Below are 16858 nucleotides of genomic sequence, written 5' to 3' on the forward strand. Positions count from 1 at the left end.
GGGAAGGTTCTGCTGTTACAGGGCCCAAGGTTTTACTGCACGGTTGAGAGCAGGCTTCCACACAGATGCTCTGCAGACGGTTTCATCTCAATGATAAATACTGTTTGTTCTCCAGATCGTTTCGTCAGCCTCCACCGATCTGCAGGATTATACCTACTATTTTGTGCCGGCACCCTGGCTTTCCTGCAAGCTGTTGCGCTTGCTGCAGTGTTACCCTCCACCAGAAGATGGTGCTGTCAAGGGCCGTCTGGTAGAGTGTCTGGAGACCATTCTTAATAAGGCCCAGGAGCCACCAAAGTCAAAGAAGGTGCAGCACTCAAATGCTAAAAATGCCATCCTGTTTGAGGCTATTTCACTTATCATCCACTATGACAGGTGAGTACTGTCTGTAGCATCCTCACTGACTTATTATTGAAATGAACTGTTATCACTCGAGTTTAAAGAATGCACGCTAACTCGCGCCACACATTTAATCTAAGTGCAGTCGGCTGCCAGCCTGTGCTGCTCATGCTGTAATGACACTGTAAATAAGTGTGTAATTACTGATGTGTGTGCATGCAGTCTACCTGTGTATGTTTGTAACACATTCTGGTGTAAGTGACTCCAGTTCTGACAGGTGAGCCAGCAAAGCTCGTCATCGATAACAGTTTCCTGTGGCACCATCAGTGTTGCTTGTTAAACACCCAGCAGAGAAGATGAGCTGTAACACTAATGTGACACTAATGTGACTTTAATGTAGCACTAATGTAACTCTAATGTGACACTAATGTGACACTAATGTGACACTATTTTAACTCTAATGTAGCACTAATGTAACTCTAATGTAGCACTAATGTAGCACTAATGTGACACTATTTTAACTCTAATGTAGCACTAATGTAGCACTAATGTGACACTATTTTAACTCTAATGTAGCACTAATGTAGCACTAATGTGACACTAATGTGACACTAATGTGACACTATTTTAACTCTAATGTAGCACTAATGTAACTCTAATGTAGCACTAATGTAACACTAATGTAGCACTATTTTAACTCTAATGTAGCACTAATGTGACACTAATGTGACACTAATGTGACACTATTTTAACTCTAATGTAGCTCTAATGTAGCACTAATGTAGCACTAATGTGACACTAATGTGACACTAATGTGACACTAATGTGACACTATTTTAACTCTAATGTAGCACTAATGTAACTCTAATGTAGCACTAATGTAACACTAATGTAGCACTATTTTAACTCTAATGTAGCACTAATGTGACACTAATGTGACACTAATGTGACACTATTTTAACTCTAATGTAGCACTAATGTAACTCTAATGTAGCACTAATGTAACACTAATGTAGCACTATTTTAACTCTAATGTAGCACTAATGTAGCACTAATGTGACACTAATGTGACACTATTTTAACTCTAATGTAGCACTAATGTAACTCTAATGTAGCACTAATGTAACACTAATGTAGCACTATTTTAACTCTAATGTAGCACTAATGTAGCACTAATGTGACACTAATGTGACACTATTTTAACTCTAATGTAGCACTAATGTAACTCTAATGTAGCACTAATGTAACACTAATGTAGCACTATTTTAACTCTAATGTAGCACTAATGTAGCACTAATGTGACACTAATGTGACACTATTTTAACTCTAATGTAGCACTAATGTAACTCTAATGTAGCACTAATGTGACACTAATGTGACACTATTTTAACTCTAATGTAGCACTAATGTAACTCTAATGTAGCACTAATGTAGCTCTAATGTAACTCTAATGTAGCACTAATGTAACTCTAATGTGGCACTAATGTGACTCTAATGTAACTCTAATGTGACACTATTTTAACTCTAATGTAGCACTAATGTAGCACTAATGTGACTCTAATGTGACTCTAATGTAACTCTAATGTGACACTATTTTAACTCTAATGTAGCACTAATGTAGCACTAATGTGACTCTAATGTAGCACTAATGTGACTCTAATGTAGCACTAATGTGACTCTAATGTAACTCTAATGTAACTCTAATGTGACACTATTTTAACTCTAATGTAGCACTAATGTAGCACTAATGTGACTCTAATGTGACTCTAATGTGACTCTAATGTGACACTATTTTAACTCTAATGTAGCACTAATGTAGCACTAATGTGACTCTAATGTGACTCTAATGTAACTCTAATGTGACACTAATGTGACACTATTTTAACTCTAATGTAGCACTAATGTTACACCCCGGCCTAGGCAACCGGCGTGCAACTCAGGAAAAATAGAAATAAGGGAAAAAGGGCCCCCAAGCTCACTGCTCTTAAGGAGGGCGAACTCATAAAAAAAGACTAATACGGGCTTCCACAAAAATAATCCCAAAACGAAAGTATCGACAACTATTTTCTTTAAAGCAAAATACGATATTTATTTACATCACAACACACACCTAAACGCAGATCATCTCCTCAGCACATTCACAGCCTGTAACAACTGCAAACCCTCTAAATTTGACCAGCATGGATACATCCTGAAATTGTTCTGTGCATCTCTCACTGACTCACTCTCACTCACACTTTGGGCCCTGTGAGTCTGAGGTACAGTTATTATTTATGTATTGTTCATTAAGGGGAGTACTTTTACTAATACATCTAATAGTGATATTTTTAGTAAGAATTATAGTACGACTACTTTATGAATACAAAGAGAATCCATACCACTAAAGAACATGATAAAGGTAATATATACACAACCCACAAAGCCAGTGAAGAAATGGCATACTAGTCCTTTTTCACATGTTACATGGTAATGTGTTTGGCCCTCGTGTGCTGACATGCATGCCTAACAACGATGGGGCATGCTCCTAATGAGACAACAGGTGGTGTCCGGGGGATCTCCTCCCAGGTGGGTGTGCACAGGGTCTGCTAGAACAGGGGTGTGAGATGTATGCCCGGGGGTCCGACTCAGCCCACAGACTCCAGCCCAGACTGCTGGACTACTCTGGGCAGACATGTGAGACTTTAAAATGTGTTTTTCTTAACTTTTCCTCCTCCAGTAACCAAACGACACCAAAGTAATTCATTAATAGATAAACAATTAAATGACAGTTTCCACAGCGTACTATAGAAAAGCCCAGAATGTTTCATTTCTCATCCAAGCAGCTTCTTCACTTCAGAAAACATTGAATGGACAATGTTAATCTGATTTCTTCTCATTTAAACCCTGCTGACAGATTTCTTACATTTACTACTACTAAAGATGGCACACTGTTAGAACTGCCCTTCTTCCTCTTATCGTAAGACAGAAATATGTAGATGAACCTCTGTACAGTCATGGTCTGGTCCTCTGTATGTGTGAAGCAGGTTTAAAGCCCCACGTTCTGATTAAGTCTTTCTTTATGGTATATTCATAGAGGTTTTATATTATTCTGCGCAGTTATTTAACAACGTTACATACGTAGAAGTTAAAGATGATGCCTGTGCTGAGTGAAAATCATCAGTTCTCTATAGTCTACAGCAGCGGTCTTTAATGCACCACAGACCGGCCTTTAAGGCGGATAAATACGACAAAATAAATACGACCAAGATAAAAACTGTGGTATTTTGAAAATTAACTGAGTAATTGTGTAACTTTATTGGTAAAGGGTAAATGAACTGGTTCTTATATAGCGCTTTTCTACTCATCTGAGCGCTCAAAGCTTCACACAACCTGTGCATTCACCCATTCACACAATCGCATCTTTCTAAGTGCTTCATAGCTAACATTCACACACATTCACACTCCGATGGATGCATCGGAGAGCAATTTGGGGTTAGTATCTTGCCGAGGGATATTTGGCATGCAGACTGGGGGAAGCCAGGAATCGAACCACCAACCTTCCGATCAGTGGATGACCTGCTCTACTGCCTGAGCTAGCAGCGTGCTCCTCAAATGCTTCAACAACACTGAGAGTAACGTCCTCCTCTCTGCCCCTTAATGCTCTCTGGTCGCTATGGTAACACGTAAATACTTCTTTCAAAATAAGACGCACAACTACAACACGGGAAAGACCCAGGGGAACCGAGTTAACGATAAAACCCTGAAAACCATGAATTTCACAGCGGAGCCTCAGCTCTCGCGGCCCGGTACCAAACGACTCACGGACCGGGCCCTGACCCGGGGGTTGGGCACCGCTGGTCTATAGTACCTTAGAAGCAGCAGCGTGGTGGTCGAGTCGTCACCTTAAAACCAAAACGGACACAAACCATGACTCTGTGCTAACTGGCTGCTCAGAACTGTACCAGGCTGTCAGTGAAGGGAGTTTTTCTGTCTCCTACTCAGCGAGCCAAACCTCCTGGTACGAGCCTGCAACCAGCTGGGTCAGTTCTTGCAGCACAGAGAGACGAACCTGCGCTACCTGGCTTTGGAGAGCATGTGTACGCTGGCCAGCTCTGAGTTTTCCCACGAAGCGGTCAAGACGCACATCGAGACCGTTATCAATGCCCTGAAGGTGACGCCTCACATTTAAGAATGAATGCTTACCTTCACAAAGACACACACCATCACTGGTGTAGCGGACTGTTGGCGCTCAGTGTTCCTCTTCTTATTGTTTGTCCGTGCTTCTGCAGACTGAGAGGGACGTGAGTGTGCGACAGCGAGCGGCCGATCTGTTGTATGCCATGTGTGATCGCAGCAACGCCAAACAGATCGTAGCGGAGATGCTCAGCTACTTGGAAACGGCAGATTACTCCATCAGAGAGGAAATGGTAGGTGTGAGTCACTGTGCAAGCAAATGCTGTTTATGCCAGGCCTGGGGTAACACTTAGCACCATTACAGAAAACACGTGAGTGGTGAGTCCTGATCCACTCTGTCAGCTTTGAACAGATGAACCAGTTTTGACTTTGCTGTTTCAGGTGCTGAAAGTGGCCATACTGGCAGAGAAATATGCCGTGGACTACTCCTGGTATGTAGACACTATCCTCAACCTCATTCGCATTGCTGGGGACTACGTCAGCGAGGAGGTGTGGTACCGCGTCATTCAGATTGTCATCAACCGAGACGATGTGCAAGGCTACGCTGCCAAAACGGTCTTTGAGGTACTGCTTCATGAACCCTCGAAATGTTGTGGAGGTGAATAGAGAGAGCTTGTAGTTGGAAGATGGTTCGGAAGTGTTTTATTGGGACGGCTCTTCTGCAGCCCGATGTTTCACTAAGAAGAGTTTTTCCTTCTTTACATTCAAACTTTGTTTTTGGACATTAGTCTCACACTCTGGTTTGGCTCTTCAGACTTTCATATATGAATAATATAGCTGCTCAGGAGCACACACACCACGGTTTGAGTGTGTTTACCTTTGGTTAATTGATTCATATATGTGATAGCAGTGTTTTTATCTTGTCTGCAACAGCAGTGGTTGTCCTCAAGCGTCTGAATGTCAACAGTAAGAACTGAAGGAGATGTGAGCAAAAGCAAACGTGGCCTAAAGTCGAAAAATACTTTAATCCTAAAGAAGGTTGTTTCAGTGATCCGTTTCAGGAAAACCACTAAACCTTTGTGTTCCAGGCTTTGCAAGCCCCTGCCTGTCATGAGAACATGGTGAAAGTAGGAGGCTACATTCTTGGAGAGTTTGGGAACCTGATTGCTGGTGACCCACGCTCCAGGTAAGGTGGTTTTAATCTGATAAGGTAACAAGTCGACAGTCGAAATGCTGGGTAATAAGCCCGTCTCCCTGTCATCTAGCCCCCTGGTCCAGTTCAACCTTCTTCATTCCAAGTTCCACCTGTGCTCGGTGCCCACTCGTGCACTGCTGCTGTCGGCCTACATCAAGTTTATCAACCTGTTCCCAGAGACCAAGGCCACCATCCAAGAGGTGCTGCGCTGTGACAGCCAGATCCGCAACTCTGATGTGGAACTGCAACAGCGTGCTGTCGAGTATCTCAAGCTTTCTTCGATTGCGAGCACCGATGTCTTGGTTAGTTCTCACCAATGATAAAACGACATTATGTTAATGGTCAGGGCTGCTTGGCTAAGGTAACCCACAACATGCGTTTCCCCTTCAGGCCACCGTCTTAGAGGAGATGCCTCCCTTTCCAGAGAGGGAGTCTTCCATTCTGGCCAAGCTGAAGAAGAAGAAGGGCCCAGGAGCCGTCTCTGTGACAGAGCTGGATGATAGCAAACGAGAGGCTGGGGAGTTGAATGGAGGGGCCGACCGGGGCCCAGACACAGCAGCCATGGCTGCATCTAATGCTGTAAGCACGCTTTCTCTAGTCTTTGTTTGCAAAACTCTCAGCTTTTCTTATGTTTTCCATTTAATACAACTTTCCTGGTTTCCAGTCCACCCCGTCACCATCAGCAGACCTGCTGGGAATTCGCTCTGCTGCTCCCGTCGGTGCTGCTCAGACCAATGCTGGCAGCCTACTCGTGGACGTGTTCTCTGATTCAGGGCCTGCTGCACCTTCTGCTGCTGTGAATGACGACGGCTTCCTGAGGTGAAAGTTCATGTCTTGATGAACTCTTGAACTAAGCTTTTAGTCAAGTCCAGTATGGGTGGCTGTACAGAAGCTGTGAGCCTGCAGAGCTGTGTGAAAAGGAAATGAAACTAAAACCAGCTGCTCAAAGTCAGCACCCTGTGAACTAAGAATAATCATCAGCTTTGGTCGTTAGGACTAACATTACAAACACTCGTGTGTGGTGATTGTGGGACATCACAGTAACAGCTCAAAGTAACATCTGTTTTCATACAATTTCATTTGTGTGCAGTGGTGAACCAGCCATAAGATAGAAACAGCTTAGACTGCACCGATCAGACAAAGGTGCACGTTTGCATCGTAGTGCAGGGCCCAGCGTGGAACAAAGTTAGCTTCAGCTAGAAAGCAGGTTTGTTCTGTGCACGAATGTACCTGGAGGTTAAAAATGACTGAAGTGCAGCAGAGCTAAAAGGAACAACACTGTAAGACTGACTCATACTGGACTGTCTCAAACATCACTGGCAAACTTTGCTGTTTCTTTACTGTGTGGTGAATGTAAGATGGTTGTGGAGCTGTGTTTGTGCTTTTCAACTACGATGCAGGTAGTTACAGTCTGTTCATGTTGTCACCGGTCACTCTGTCTTACTTTGCTCTCTTTGTCTTATATGGACCTGCCAACCTGAAGACATTTGTAGTTGGATGTTGTATCTGATGCTGCGGTCCAACGTCTCTTTGTTGATGACTGGTTTTTCTTTGAGAGCCGCTGTTGATGTTAATGATTGGTATAGCATGAGATAAAAGCACAGGCGTTTCCTCAAAGAGTAAATATGTACTGCTTCAGGTTTGGCTCTCAAAGAAAAGTTCGTTCTTTGACTGCTCAGGCCATAACATGTATTGTGCTGTGAAATACTATGATTACTTGTTGTGTTCCTAACTGTTAAAAGCACCGCACTGTCAGCAGGTATATTGGTATCATAAGGCTGAACTGTAGCGTGTGACGTAGGCAGTGGGTTTTTATTTTGAATGTATAGCAAGAAAACTGTAGGAGATAAAAGAAAGTCAAACCCTTAACAAATGCAAAGCCCTGAAAGATGCATCTGGACCTTTAGCTGGTCCACGTTGGCGAAGTCTTGTCAGAAACTGTTTCAGTGAAAGGGTGGCTGGACCTTTAGGGTTCACAAAGAAGTCGTCCCACTCAATTATTAGCAGTGTATACTCAGCCACCTACAACGCTTCCAAGCACCTCACCACCATCCCAGCTCCCATGGTGAGGAACACGCCCCACTACATCAAAAACTCTGACTTCACCAATAAGGTCCACAAACTGGGGCTCCATCAAATCAAAGAAGACGGACAAGAAACGAGGTCTGACATTAACGAGGGAGAAACGGAAGGACAACGGAAGGACATTGTCATGTAGGTTTAGCAGAGAAAGTCAGGAGGCATCCTGGTGCACTTCAAACTCAGCCACACCCTCAGACAACAAACACACCTCCCAAACACTAGCTACGCAACATGGGGTACGCAGTGCAGCACACGAGGAGTGCCACAAACACATGGCACAACATAGAAGAGCCACCTGGATAGCACAAGGCTCGACTACATCGGCATCTAAAGGTCAAAGGTCACTCTTCCAAGGGTGCCAGGGTTCACATTCTGAGAAGGCAGATGGTTTGAAAGAGGCCATGCATGTCCACTGTGAACAACCATCTTTGAACAGAGGGCGGGGCTTACGACACCAGCCGTCTGCCGTCTATAATCCAGTTCTGAGATCCCTTCCAACCCCCACTCACTGTTGCAGTCACGTGATCTCAACAGGGCACATGATGGTGTGAGCCAGGCTCTCATAATTGTTTCACCTGCAACCTCTGGTGATGATAAGCCACGCCTTCATGCTTTGGCTCATGTAAATGGAGCACATGATCCGTAGTGGGTCAGCCCACTATCTTTAAGAAAAAGCTTTAAGAAACGTAAGAAGTCGAGTCACAGTTGGATCGCAGCGTTTCTGATCTGTGGCAAACGGAGACGATGGACTCGGTATGAGCTTCAAGGTTGGCAGGTCTGCTTTTTTTAATCTTGCTATGTATGTGACTGTCTTTCGTCTTTTTCTCTTTCCCTTCTCTCCATTCCCTTGTGTTTGTGTTTGTGTGTGTGTGTGTGTCTGTTTGTGCGGTTACACATCTGTGTGTTTTGATACGGATGCGTGTCTTCTCCTGTCCTTCACCATGATTGACACTGACAGAGATCTGGAACAGCCCACTGAGACCTCCGATTCCCTATTGGTGGAGGGTTCTGGTGACTCGGAGTAAGGGACCAGTAGTAACCTACAAAATTAGAACTGGCTAAAAAGATGCAACTCGGGCTTTTGTTTTTTTCATTGAAAATGTCTTTAACATGTATGTTACTGAGGAGGTGACTTGTTGCACGTAAGTGAAGTAGCTTAGTCAAACTTGCTGTTTTGAGTGCAAACTTTTCTGCTGTCAGCCACATGGTTTGTAGCAGCAGCAGCAGGGAGCACGTTACAGGGAACGTGCTCTGTAAACCGTCTGCACTGCTTCATACAGGGCACGTACACAGTGCCAAAGGCCGCATTCAATTTGGTAGTTGCTCGTCTAAAATTGTGGGTGATCGATATAACACTGTCCACACAGGAGTAGTGAGAGCAGCAGATCCACAGCTCTGTAGTCAGTACAACACACTGCCCTCTTTTCTGGGCTTTCCTTCTGTGATAAACCACACAGCAAAAACACTCGTTCAGTCAGTCTGTCCTGATAAAGTGCTTCTTGCTGGTGTCTGGCTGCTGCCCATCCCATCAAGCTTCTGGTCTCACTCGGAGCTGTGGTCCTGAATTATTGCTCTGCTTCTCCTGTCAGGTGCATCACAGTAATATAACAATGCTACAGATTAATCTATAAAAGATGATTTTGTTATTACATTTACTATTAATATTATTTTCAACCTGTAGGTTTGTGAAGCCCTGGGTATCTCACGGCCCTTTTCCGTACTCAGCTCACCTCGACTTGGTCTTTAGGCTTTTCCATTAGGTGGTACCAGGGACTTTGTTTTAGTACCTACAGCCCTTTTTCATTACTACCTACTGGAATCGACTCGGCACGGTTTGCAGGGTTTTCCATTAGGTCACAGTACCTGGTAGCAGGTACTTTTTGGTACCTGCTTGGCGTTGCTTTCACAAAAATCAGAACGGCTACAGAAAACGACGGCGTGTTCCCCGAGTGTGACGAAAAGCTACAGACCCAGCAGCAGGTATGCATTCGCTTCGACGTCCACCTTTGTTGCATATTAATTGTGCTGTGGGACGCGCACACACGTTACTATGACGACAAGCACGCAGACAAGGTACTACTGGGTTGTAATGGAAAACCAGTCGAGTCGTGTTGATCCAACTGGCCACTAAGTGGCGTCGCACAATGAGTCATAAGAGAGAGCGACTCCTTTATGAAAAACAAAACATCCATGTTTTAACCCAACAATGACACAAAACGTGGTCCCCGAGCCGCAAGGCCACACACCAACAGCAGGTACACCATCGCTTTGTGTTGTGTTTGTGTCGCACACAAACTCTGCACTTGGTACTCGATTGTAATGGAAAACGACTGCAGCCGAGTAGAGTTGCGTCGCGCCGAGCTCAGTAGGTACCAGTGGAAAAGGGCTATAAATATATTTGCCGTCAGTTTATTTGGATGGGTAAGAGCACCATCGTTCTTTCAGACACCCGTTTGTTTTTCAGTGGAGCAGAAGCTGATATCTTAGTCAAATGCATTGTGTCTCCATTGATCCACAGTGTCTCATATTTTGCTGTGGTTGATGCACCTTATTGGTAATAACCTTTAACCCCCCCAGAATGCTTGTGCACAGCAGCAGTCCTGACTGGTAGGAGAACATTAAACAGACTGTAGATGATCATTACAACTGTAAAAACATGGAAACACTGTCTAGCAACTGCGGGGCAAATATTGTGCGCACATTAAAACCATCATTAATGGCATCACATTTTATGTGCACAATATGCATGTTTAGTGCTGATGTTCACCTAGTTTTCTTTAACGTTACTTGAAGCCCTGCTTATTTCTTTAGCGGTGGGCCCGTGTGTTAAGCAGTGAGTATAGAGCTATTCGATGCGGGCCTGTGTGAGTATTGTACCACAGATGCACATTCAGAGTGCATGGTGAACTCTGCACTGTGTGTATCATTCACCTGTGAAGTGCTTGTACTAACCAGCTCTGCATTTTACTTTATCTTTATCTTGTTGCCAATTTTCATCACACCGTTCCTGTTTACTGTGTTGAATGAGTTGCTCTCATTTCCCATTTCCACTCTTACCCATTCATTCCTTATTTGTCCTGTTGCCTATCTGCTTCCATCCCTGCTTTGTTCTTGGGCTGTCCCTGCATCCTTGCCCTGTCCTGTGGCCTCCCAGCTCTGCTCCTCCCTCTGAGGATCCTGCTCCTCCTCTGTCTGAGGCAGATGAACTTCTTAACAAGTAAGCTTCTTCTGTGTCTAAACATTTTCATGCTGTAGCTCGGCATAAAATTGTTTGATTCCTTGTCAAAAAGAGTCCGCACACTTAATTAAAATATCAGCTCTACATAGTTCTGCTGCTGTTTTTAAAAAGCATGTACATTAGAGGCCCTACTAAGTCTGATTCATACCACTTTCCAGTGTGGATTCTGTATATTTGAATACAGAGTTCTGATTACATCATTCATACAGTGCCACTTGTGTACTGATCCAGTTCCAATATTTAAAATAACGGTTTAATTTGATTCCCCTTCGTTTGTCAGGGTAACCTGTAAAAGATTATTTGGTTATTTCTGTCATTTTTGAACATTTTCAGCTGTGGCAGAACAGATATCAGACAGTTTGTAACTGTTTGGTTAACACATATGTGGTTCCCGTTCAGGCGATTCACTTGGTACAGTGCATATAGTATGGGATATTCTTTAATGCCTGTAGTGACGTACGTGTGGCTCTGCCTGCACGTATATCACTTGTCGCCGGTTCTTAGGCTGTTCTCACTGAGGAGCAGAACCCCTCTGCCGAGCTGGGCTAGCTAGCTATTGTTAGTCATCTCTGCTGTCGTCTCACACACCTGGTGTGTACCAATACCAGAGATGTTCCTGGTGACTCATTTCTTAGTCGACTAAACGAGGGAAAAAAGTTCGACCGACTCGTGTAAAGCTAAGAACGCTCCAATATTGCACTGAATTTGAGAACCATTTAATGGATAATGTCAAAAACTGTCTTAACAAAGGCATTTGAAACATTAATCACATTCTTCAGTAACTGGTAACACCACTCAGCTGTGTGCAGGGGCAGCAGCTTAAGAAGGGTAGCTCAGACCTGCCTCTCTCCAGCCACGTCCTCGGGGTTAACGTGAATCGTTTTCCAGAGCAGCCCATAGATGTCATTTCTCCAGTGTGTACTGGGTCTACACTGGGGCGTCCTCGCGGTAGGACATCCCCGGCCAGGAGGTGACTGTTCGCCCCTGTCCTCAGAGGTGGGGTTTCTCTTTGGATGGCATGCCCCTTCTGCCTGGTGGATGTCTATGCTAGGAGACAGTTGACTGGGCCTGAAGCCTTAATCACAAGCTCCGGCACTCGACCCTAAAAAGATGCTTGTGGACTCCTGTCGCACGGCAGGACCCTCTCCTCTCCCAGTCTAAACCAAACTAAACTAAGCAGGTGATGCATTTCCTGCAGACACACTGGGTTCTGCTGGTTGCTCACCTGCTTCAGCTTGTGCCTCCTCTCCGTGGTTGCTGCGAACTGTTGCTACAGGTTACCGATTGCAGTTCTCGGCCAGCGTCAAACGTCTGAGCATGGAGTGCTGCATTTCATCGCCACCGCTCTCAGTTAAGCTGGGGTGCTGTCTGCATTTGTAAACGATGTTCTGATTGTTGGGCACGATGGCCTATGTGATCACTGTCGGGCCACGTTCACTGTTAAAGGTGAGCGTTTGAGGGCCCAGCATGTCGTAGGATGGGAGATTCAACAGTGGTCTCTTAGAGGCAGGGTGGGACATGTTCTTCTCCTGTGTTAAAGGGGTCTCACTCTGCTGCTGTAGTGCAGTGTTCATCTTTCTCCGACAGCCAGCCATGCTTCCTGGTGAGGGAATGGAGGGCACACCCTGTGGTAGCAGCCCAGATGTGGGATCTGCTTTCCCTCAGGGGAACATTCACTGTCTGATGTTGCTTGTGACTCCCGTTTGAAATCACTGGATCTATAAAGTTTCTTGGAGGAGTAGAGGTCTCATCAGCCGTAACACACCGGGCCATGATATCCCAACGTATATGTGCTGTACGTGTGTTCACTGAAGGAACCAAGTTAGATCTGATCCCATCTTATTCTATCTATGTGACTTGATGAATGTTGACATTAAAGCAGTGGCTAACAGATCACTGCACCCACAGAGGTGAGTCAATTACTTGCTAAATATCAAAATTAGGATACAGTACTGTGCAAAAGCCTTGAACCAACCCCAGCTCTTTATAGTGTTTGTTTGTTTTGGGTTTTTCCACTTGGTGTCTCTAAAGACCTGTGGAAGTTTGTCTGTGGACATTAGCAGCATTCCTTTCCACTCCTTGCATCTAACATTTTCACAGGAACATTTTGATTTTGCTTCTTTAACATTAACCTATGATTGATGTTGTGTACACATGACTTAGGTTTTATCTTGTTGCAGTATGTTGCCTATGAAAAATGCCAAAGACAGCAGTTTGACAGGCATAAAATAGGATTTCTACACCAACGAGTTACCAGTACTGGACTGAATATCAGTAGCAGCAGGAAGTTTGTGGTTCAAATCATCCTCAGTGTATACGGGGTTCTCAGGAGAGAGGTAGAAAAGAGAGCGTCTTCTTTAAACTAGTGGAGGCTCTAATGGTTTGGGGCTGCGTGTTGTTGCTGAGAAGTACCATCAGTAGATCTCTTTCCAATTTTAAATAAGAAAGAGGCTTTTGCACAATACTGTATAGCTGATTATCTAAGTAGGACCAGTTTTGTCAAATAGCTGCAGGGATGTTGTTCTTGTCATTTCACTGTTCGTCTTCTCCCTCCCAGGTTTGTGTGCAAAAACAACGGAGTTTTGTTTGAGAATCAGCTGCTGCAGATCGGCATCAAGTCAGAGTATCGTCAGAATCTGGGTGAGTATTACATTGGGGGTTTTCTGCTTACTTCTTATACCTTTTCCTACCAATACATGTCTGATTTAGCAAGTAATTCATTATGTTTGAATGGCTATATTGTGGTGTAGCTCTTACCCCTCAGCTGTAAAAAGCTGTGAGGTGTCATCACCCTGCTGGGGAGGCAGTGAGTTAGTGTGAGTCTCACTAATCTCAACCTCAAATTCAAAGGCAGAGATTTTCAAATGTATACCACAGGTGCCTCTGCTGCAGGAGGCTGCCAGTATTTTACAGTTTGAGATTATGAACTGCACAGACAAAGTACTGAGCCACACCTCTTCATTCATGAAGGGTTTTCAGTCTCAGTGCCACACTCACACAGACAACATGAGATCAATTCAGTCTGCCTTTACCAACATCTATGAAAGAATCCGCACTGAACTTGAATTACTGCTGCAGCGAGCTAGATTGTGAGTAGGAGTTTTCCCCTCCTAGATCTTGCACGATCAGGAGCCCCAGGATCTCATCCACAAAGTGGAAGACCAGGGTCACAGGGTGCAGAGCTGTATGGTAGGGGTGGGCGATATAAACAATATACGATAGAAACCATATAAATTTGGCCAACGATAGAGATTTTGACTATACCGCTCTACCGCGATAGCGCATGTTGATGATGTCATGAAGCTGCGCCTGTTTTGGTCGAAAGCATCGCAGCGGCTATTGTCACTACCCGATCTGTACCGGAAACCCGATCGGTACCCCGCATGCGCGAAAGGTTTCTACTTCCGGTCGTAGCGTTTTACGATAGTTATGGGTCAGAGTATCTGTTAAGATGTTAAGAATAACAAGTATATCTTAAAATGTTTGCAATAATGAAGCATTTCAGTACAATGTAGACAAAAACGAAAAATAAAAAGAACGTTACGGATCAGGACTCGCCGATCCTTACTGCGCATGTGTAAAGTCTGACCGTACAAATCGGGTCTACCCGATCCGTACCGCGCATGTGCAGATGTTTTCTTCTTCTTCTGTTCGTTTAATGGCAGTTTACTCCCCAGTGTACGAGGATACCGCCACCTGCTGACCGAGCGAATAAACCCTATTATAAACTGAATTATCGTCATTACAAACGTGTGTTAAATCTGATTTAGTGATAGTCGAGTGTGTTTATGCTCGTCTGTGAGGAGAGGATTGTTGGAATAGTGATGATGATGTGTGCTATCACTGTCAATTGTCAGTAAACACTTAATCTGGCTGATGAATCTACACGTGAGATATTACAAAGTCTGCATTATTAACTCTGTAATTAGGCGCCATTCTTCTTATTTTACGACGCTGTTGCTCAATCGGGGGACGCTCTCTGTTGAGGAGAAAAGCATGAATTTCTTTGTATACGGATTATCCATTGTTCAAATGTCCCGGGCAGTCGAAAAGGAGGCAGAGCTGTTGAGAAATGCTAGGAGCTAACTGGGCGCGTATCATTCAAATATATTGAATGTCGCAATGTTGGCAAAGAGAGGAAGTGACGTAACATTTGCGCATGCGGGGTACTGATCGGGTTTCCGGTACGGGTCGGGTAGTGACAGGCTACAACCATTATCATCTGCAAATGATGGCGGGCGACAGTCACAGCAAAGAGATGAAGCACTTCTGAAATATGGGGAAAGCCAAAAACTGCGTTTCCTTCACTTCCGTAACATTGATTCATTAATGTTGAATTCTCTGGCAGCTGCTCTGTTCCCATGTTGTTGCAGTATATTAATGACTAACCTCGTATTGTGGATGAATAATCTCAGTTGTTCTCCTGACTGGAGTTTGGCCCGTGTACAGCATCCTGCTATGCGATTGCATTTGTCCCTGACCACCAGAATCCCTCACGTTAACTTTTATCCAGTGGAAAAAAAGTTGGCTTCATCCTCCAGCTTCACTGTGCTAATGTTATGCTAACATAGCTGTGTCGCTAGCGATCACGTAGCACAACATTATATACCAGCTAGCCCAGCGTCAGTAACCCTACAAACGTCTCTGCTGTTTAGTTTTCTGTCTTCATTTATGTTGGAAGTGACAGCAGAGCTGTATGTTTGAATTAGTTTCAGAAATCTCAGTCAGAACATGATATGAAATGTTTAGGTGGAAACTAGCGAGCTAACTTCCGCTAAGTTCTAACTCCGTTAAATGTAGTAAATTCTGTTTTCATGGATGTAAAACTTAATTGTTACACCTGGTAAAGCAGCAACGCTGATGATTTTATTAAAGATGAAAGAATTCAGACAGTTTTTAGCTCTCAGTGTTCATTTGACTTTGGGACCTGAAGAGACGGAGTTTAGGACCCAGATTACTCCGTGAAGCTCCTCCCTACGGCAGCGTAATGCTCTCATATCCATCAAGCAGTGCAGCTTATCAAAGCTGTACTAAAACATTTTTAACAGATTTCTGCCCAAATTGGTTCGAGGTCAGTAAGCACAACCAGAAGTCATACATAAGGCACACTCTCGATTTAAGTGTGGAAAATACGTTATACAGAAGAAAAGAATATATCGTTACCGCACGTGCTTCAAACTATAACGTGATATGAATTTTAGGCCATATCGCCCAGCCCTAGTGTATGGTGCACAAAAGCTGCCAACCTGCTGCAGAAATCCAAACCTCTGGCATTAAGAAAGCACAAACATGGCATTGTTTGCTGAATGTCGCCAGAGAAGAAGGTGTTTGAGAGTCTGGAGGTGTGGGGTCTAAATGACTAGGGCCACCGTCATGAAGGCAGCAGTCAAACAGGTGGTGGTGGGATGTAAGGGGTCTCCTGTGATGACGCTGGGTTTCCTGAGACAGGAGGAGCTAGCAATGGCCTCCAGGGGTGGCAGATGGAGGCCAGTGATTTCTTTGGACAGTGTTACTTACCTTCCACGTGGCCTCAGTAGGGCCCTGCATACCAAACACCCAGGCAGTAGGACAGCATGTTCTCTACTGAGGACTGGTAGAAGGCCAGCAGCAGCTTCTGCTCCAGGTTGTTCTTCCTTAGGACAGGGAGGACATGCAGCCACTGCTGGGCTCTGGCACCAACACCCTAGTTGGTGTTGTGGGTCCAGCTGTGAGTTTAGCAGAAACCTGAAGGTGGAGACTGCAGCAGACTCGTTTATCACGAGTGGGGAGAAAGCTGTCTGAAGTCCACCATAAGATCTTTTGTTTTTAGTTCAGTTTCAGGTGACTTGCTGAGCACCAGCGGGACAGATTGTCTCCCTCCTTCCTGTACGCTGTCTTATCTCCATCACAAA

The 16858-nt window shown here is 44.5% G+C and overlaps 1 protein-coding gene across 3 annotated transcripts in view; it reads left to right on the forward strand.

The window, feature by feature from the left end:
• The window catches only part of ap2a1 (adaptor related protein complex 2 subunit alpha 1), a 39313-nt gene that overhangs the window by 16005 nt on the left and 6450 nt on the right, over positions 1-16858 (forward strand). The window contains exons 6-16 of one of the 3 annotated variants that reach the window (XM_080906543.1): positions 116-375; positions 4321-4489; positions 4608-4745; positions 4894-5076; positions 5541-5638; positions 5718-5949; positions 6038-6226; positions 6312-6466; positions 8688-8750; positions 10884-10946; positions 13525-13607. In XM_080906543.1, the coding sequence (XP_080762669.1) occupies positions 116-375; positions 4321-4489; positions 4608-4745; positions 4894-5076; positions 5541-5638; positions 5718-5949; positions 6038-6226; positions 6312-6466; positions 8688-8750; positions 10884-10946; positions 13525-13607 (1633 nt within the window). The remainder of the gene's footprint in view (positions 1-115; positions 376-4320; positions 4490-4607; positions 4746-4893; positions 5077-5540; positions 5639-5717; positions 5950-6037; positions 6227-6311; positions 6467-8687; positions 8751-10883; positions 10947-13524; positions 13608-16858) is intronic. The other 2 variants (XM_080906544.1, XM_080906545.1) reach the window with 2 other exon arrangements.

Source organism: Rhamphochromis sp. 'chilingali' (genome assembly GCF_963969265.1).
Source record: "Rhamphochromis sp. 'chilingali' genome assembly, chromosome: 15".
NCBI classification, from domain to species: domain Eukaryota; kingdom Metazoa; phylum Chordata; class Actinopteri; order Cichliformes; family Cichlidae; genus Rhamphochromis; species Rhamphochromis sp. 'chilingali'.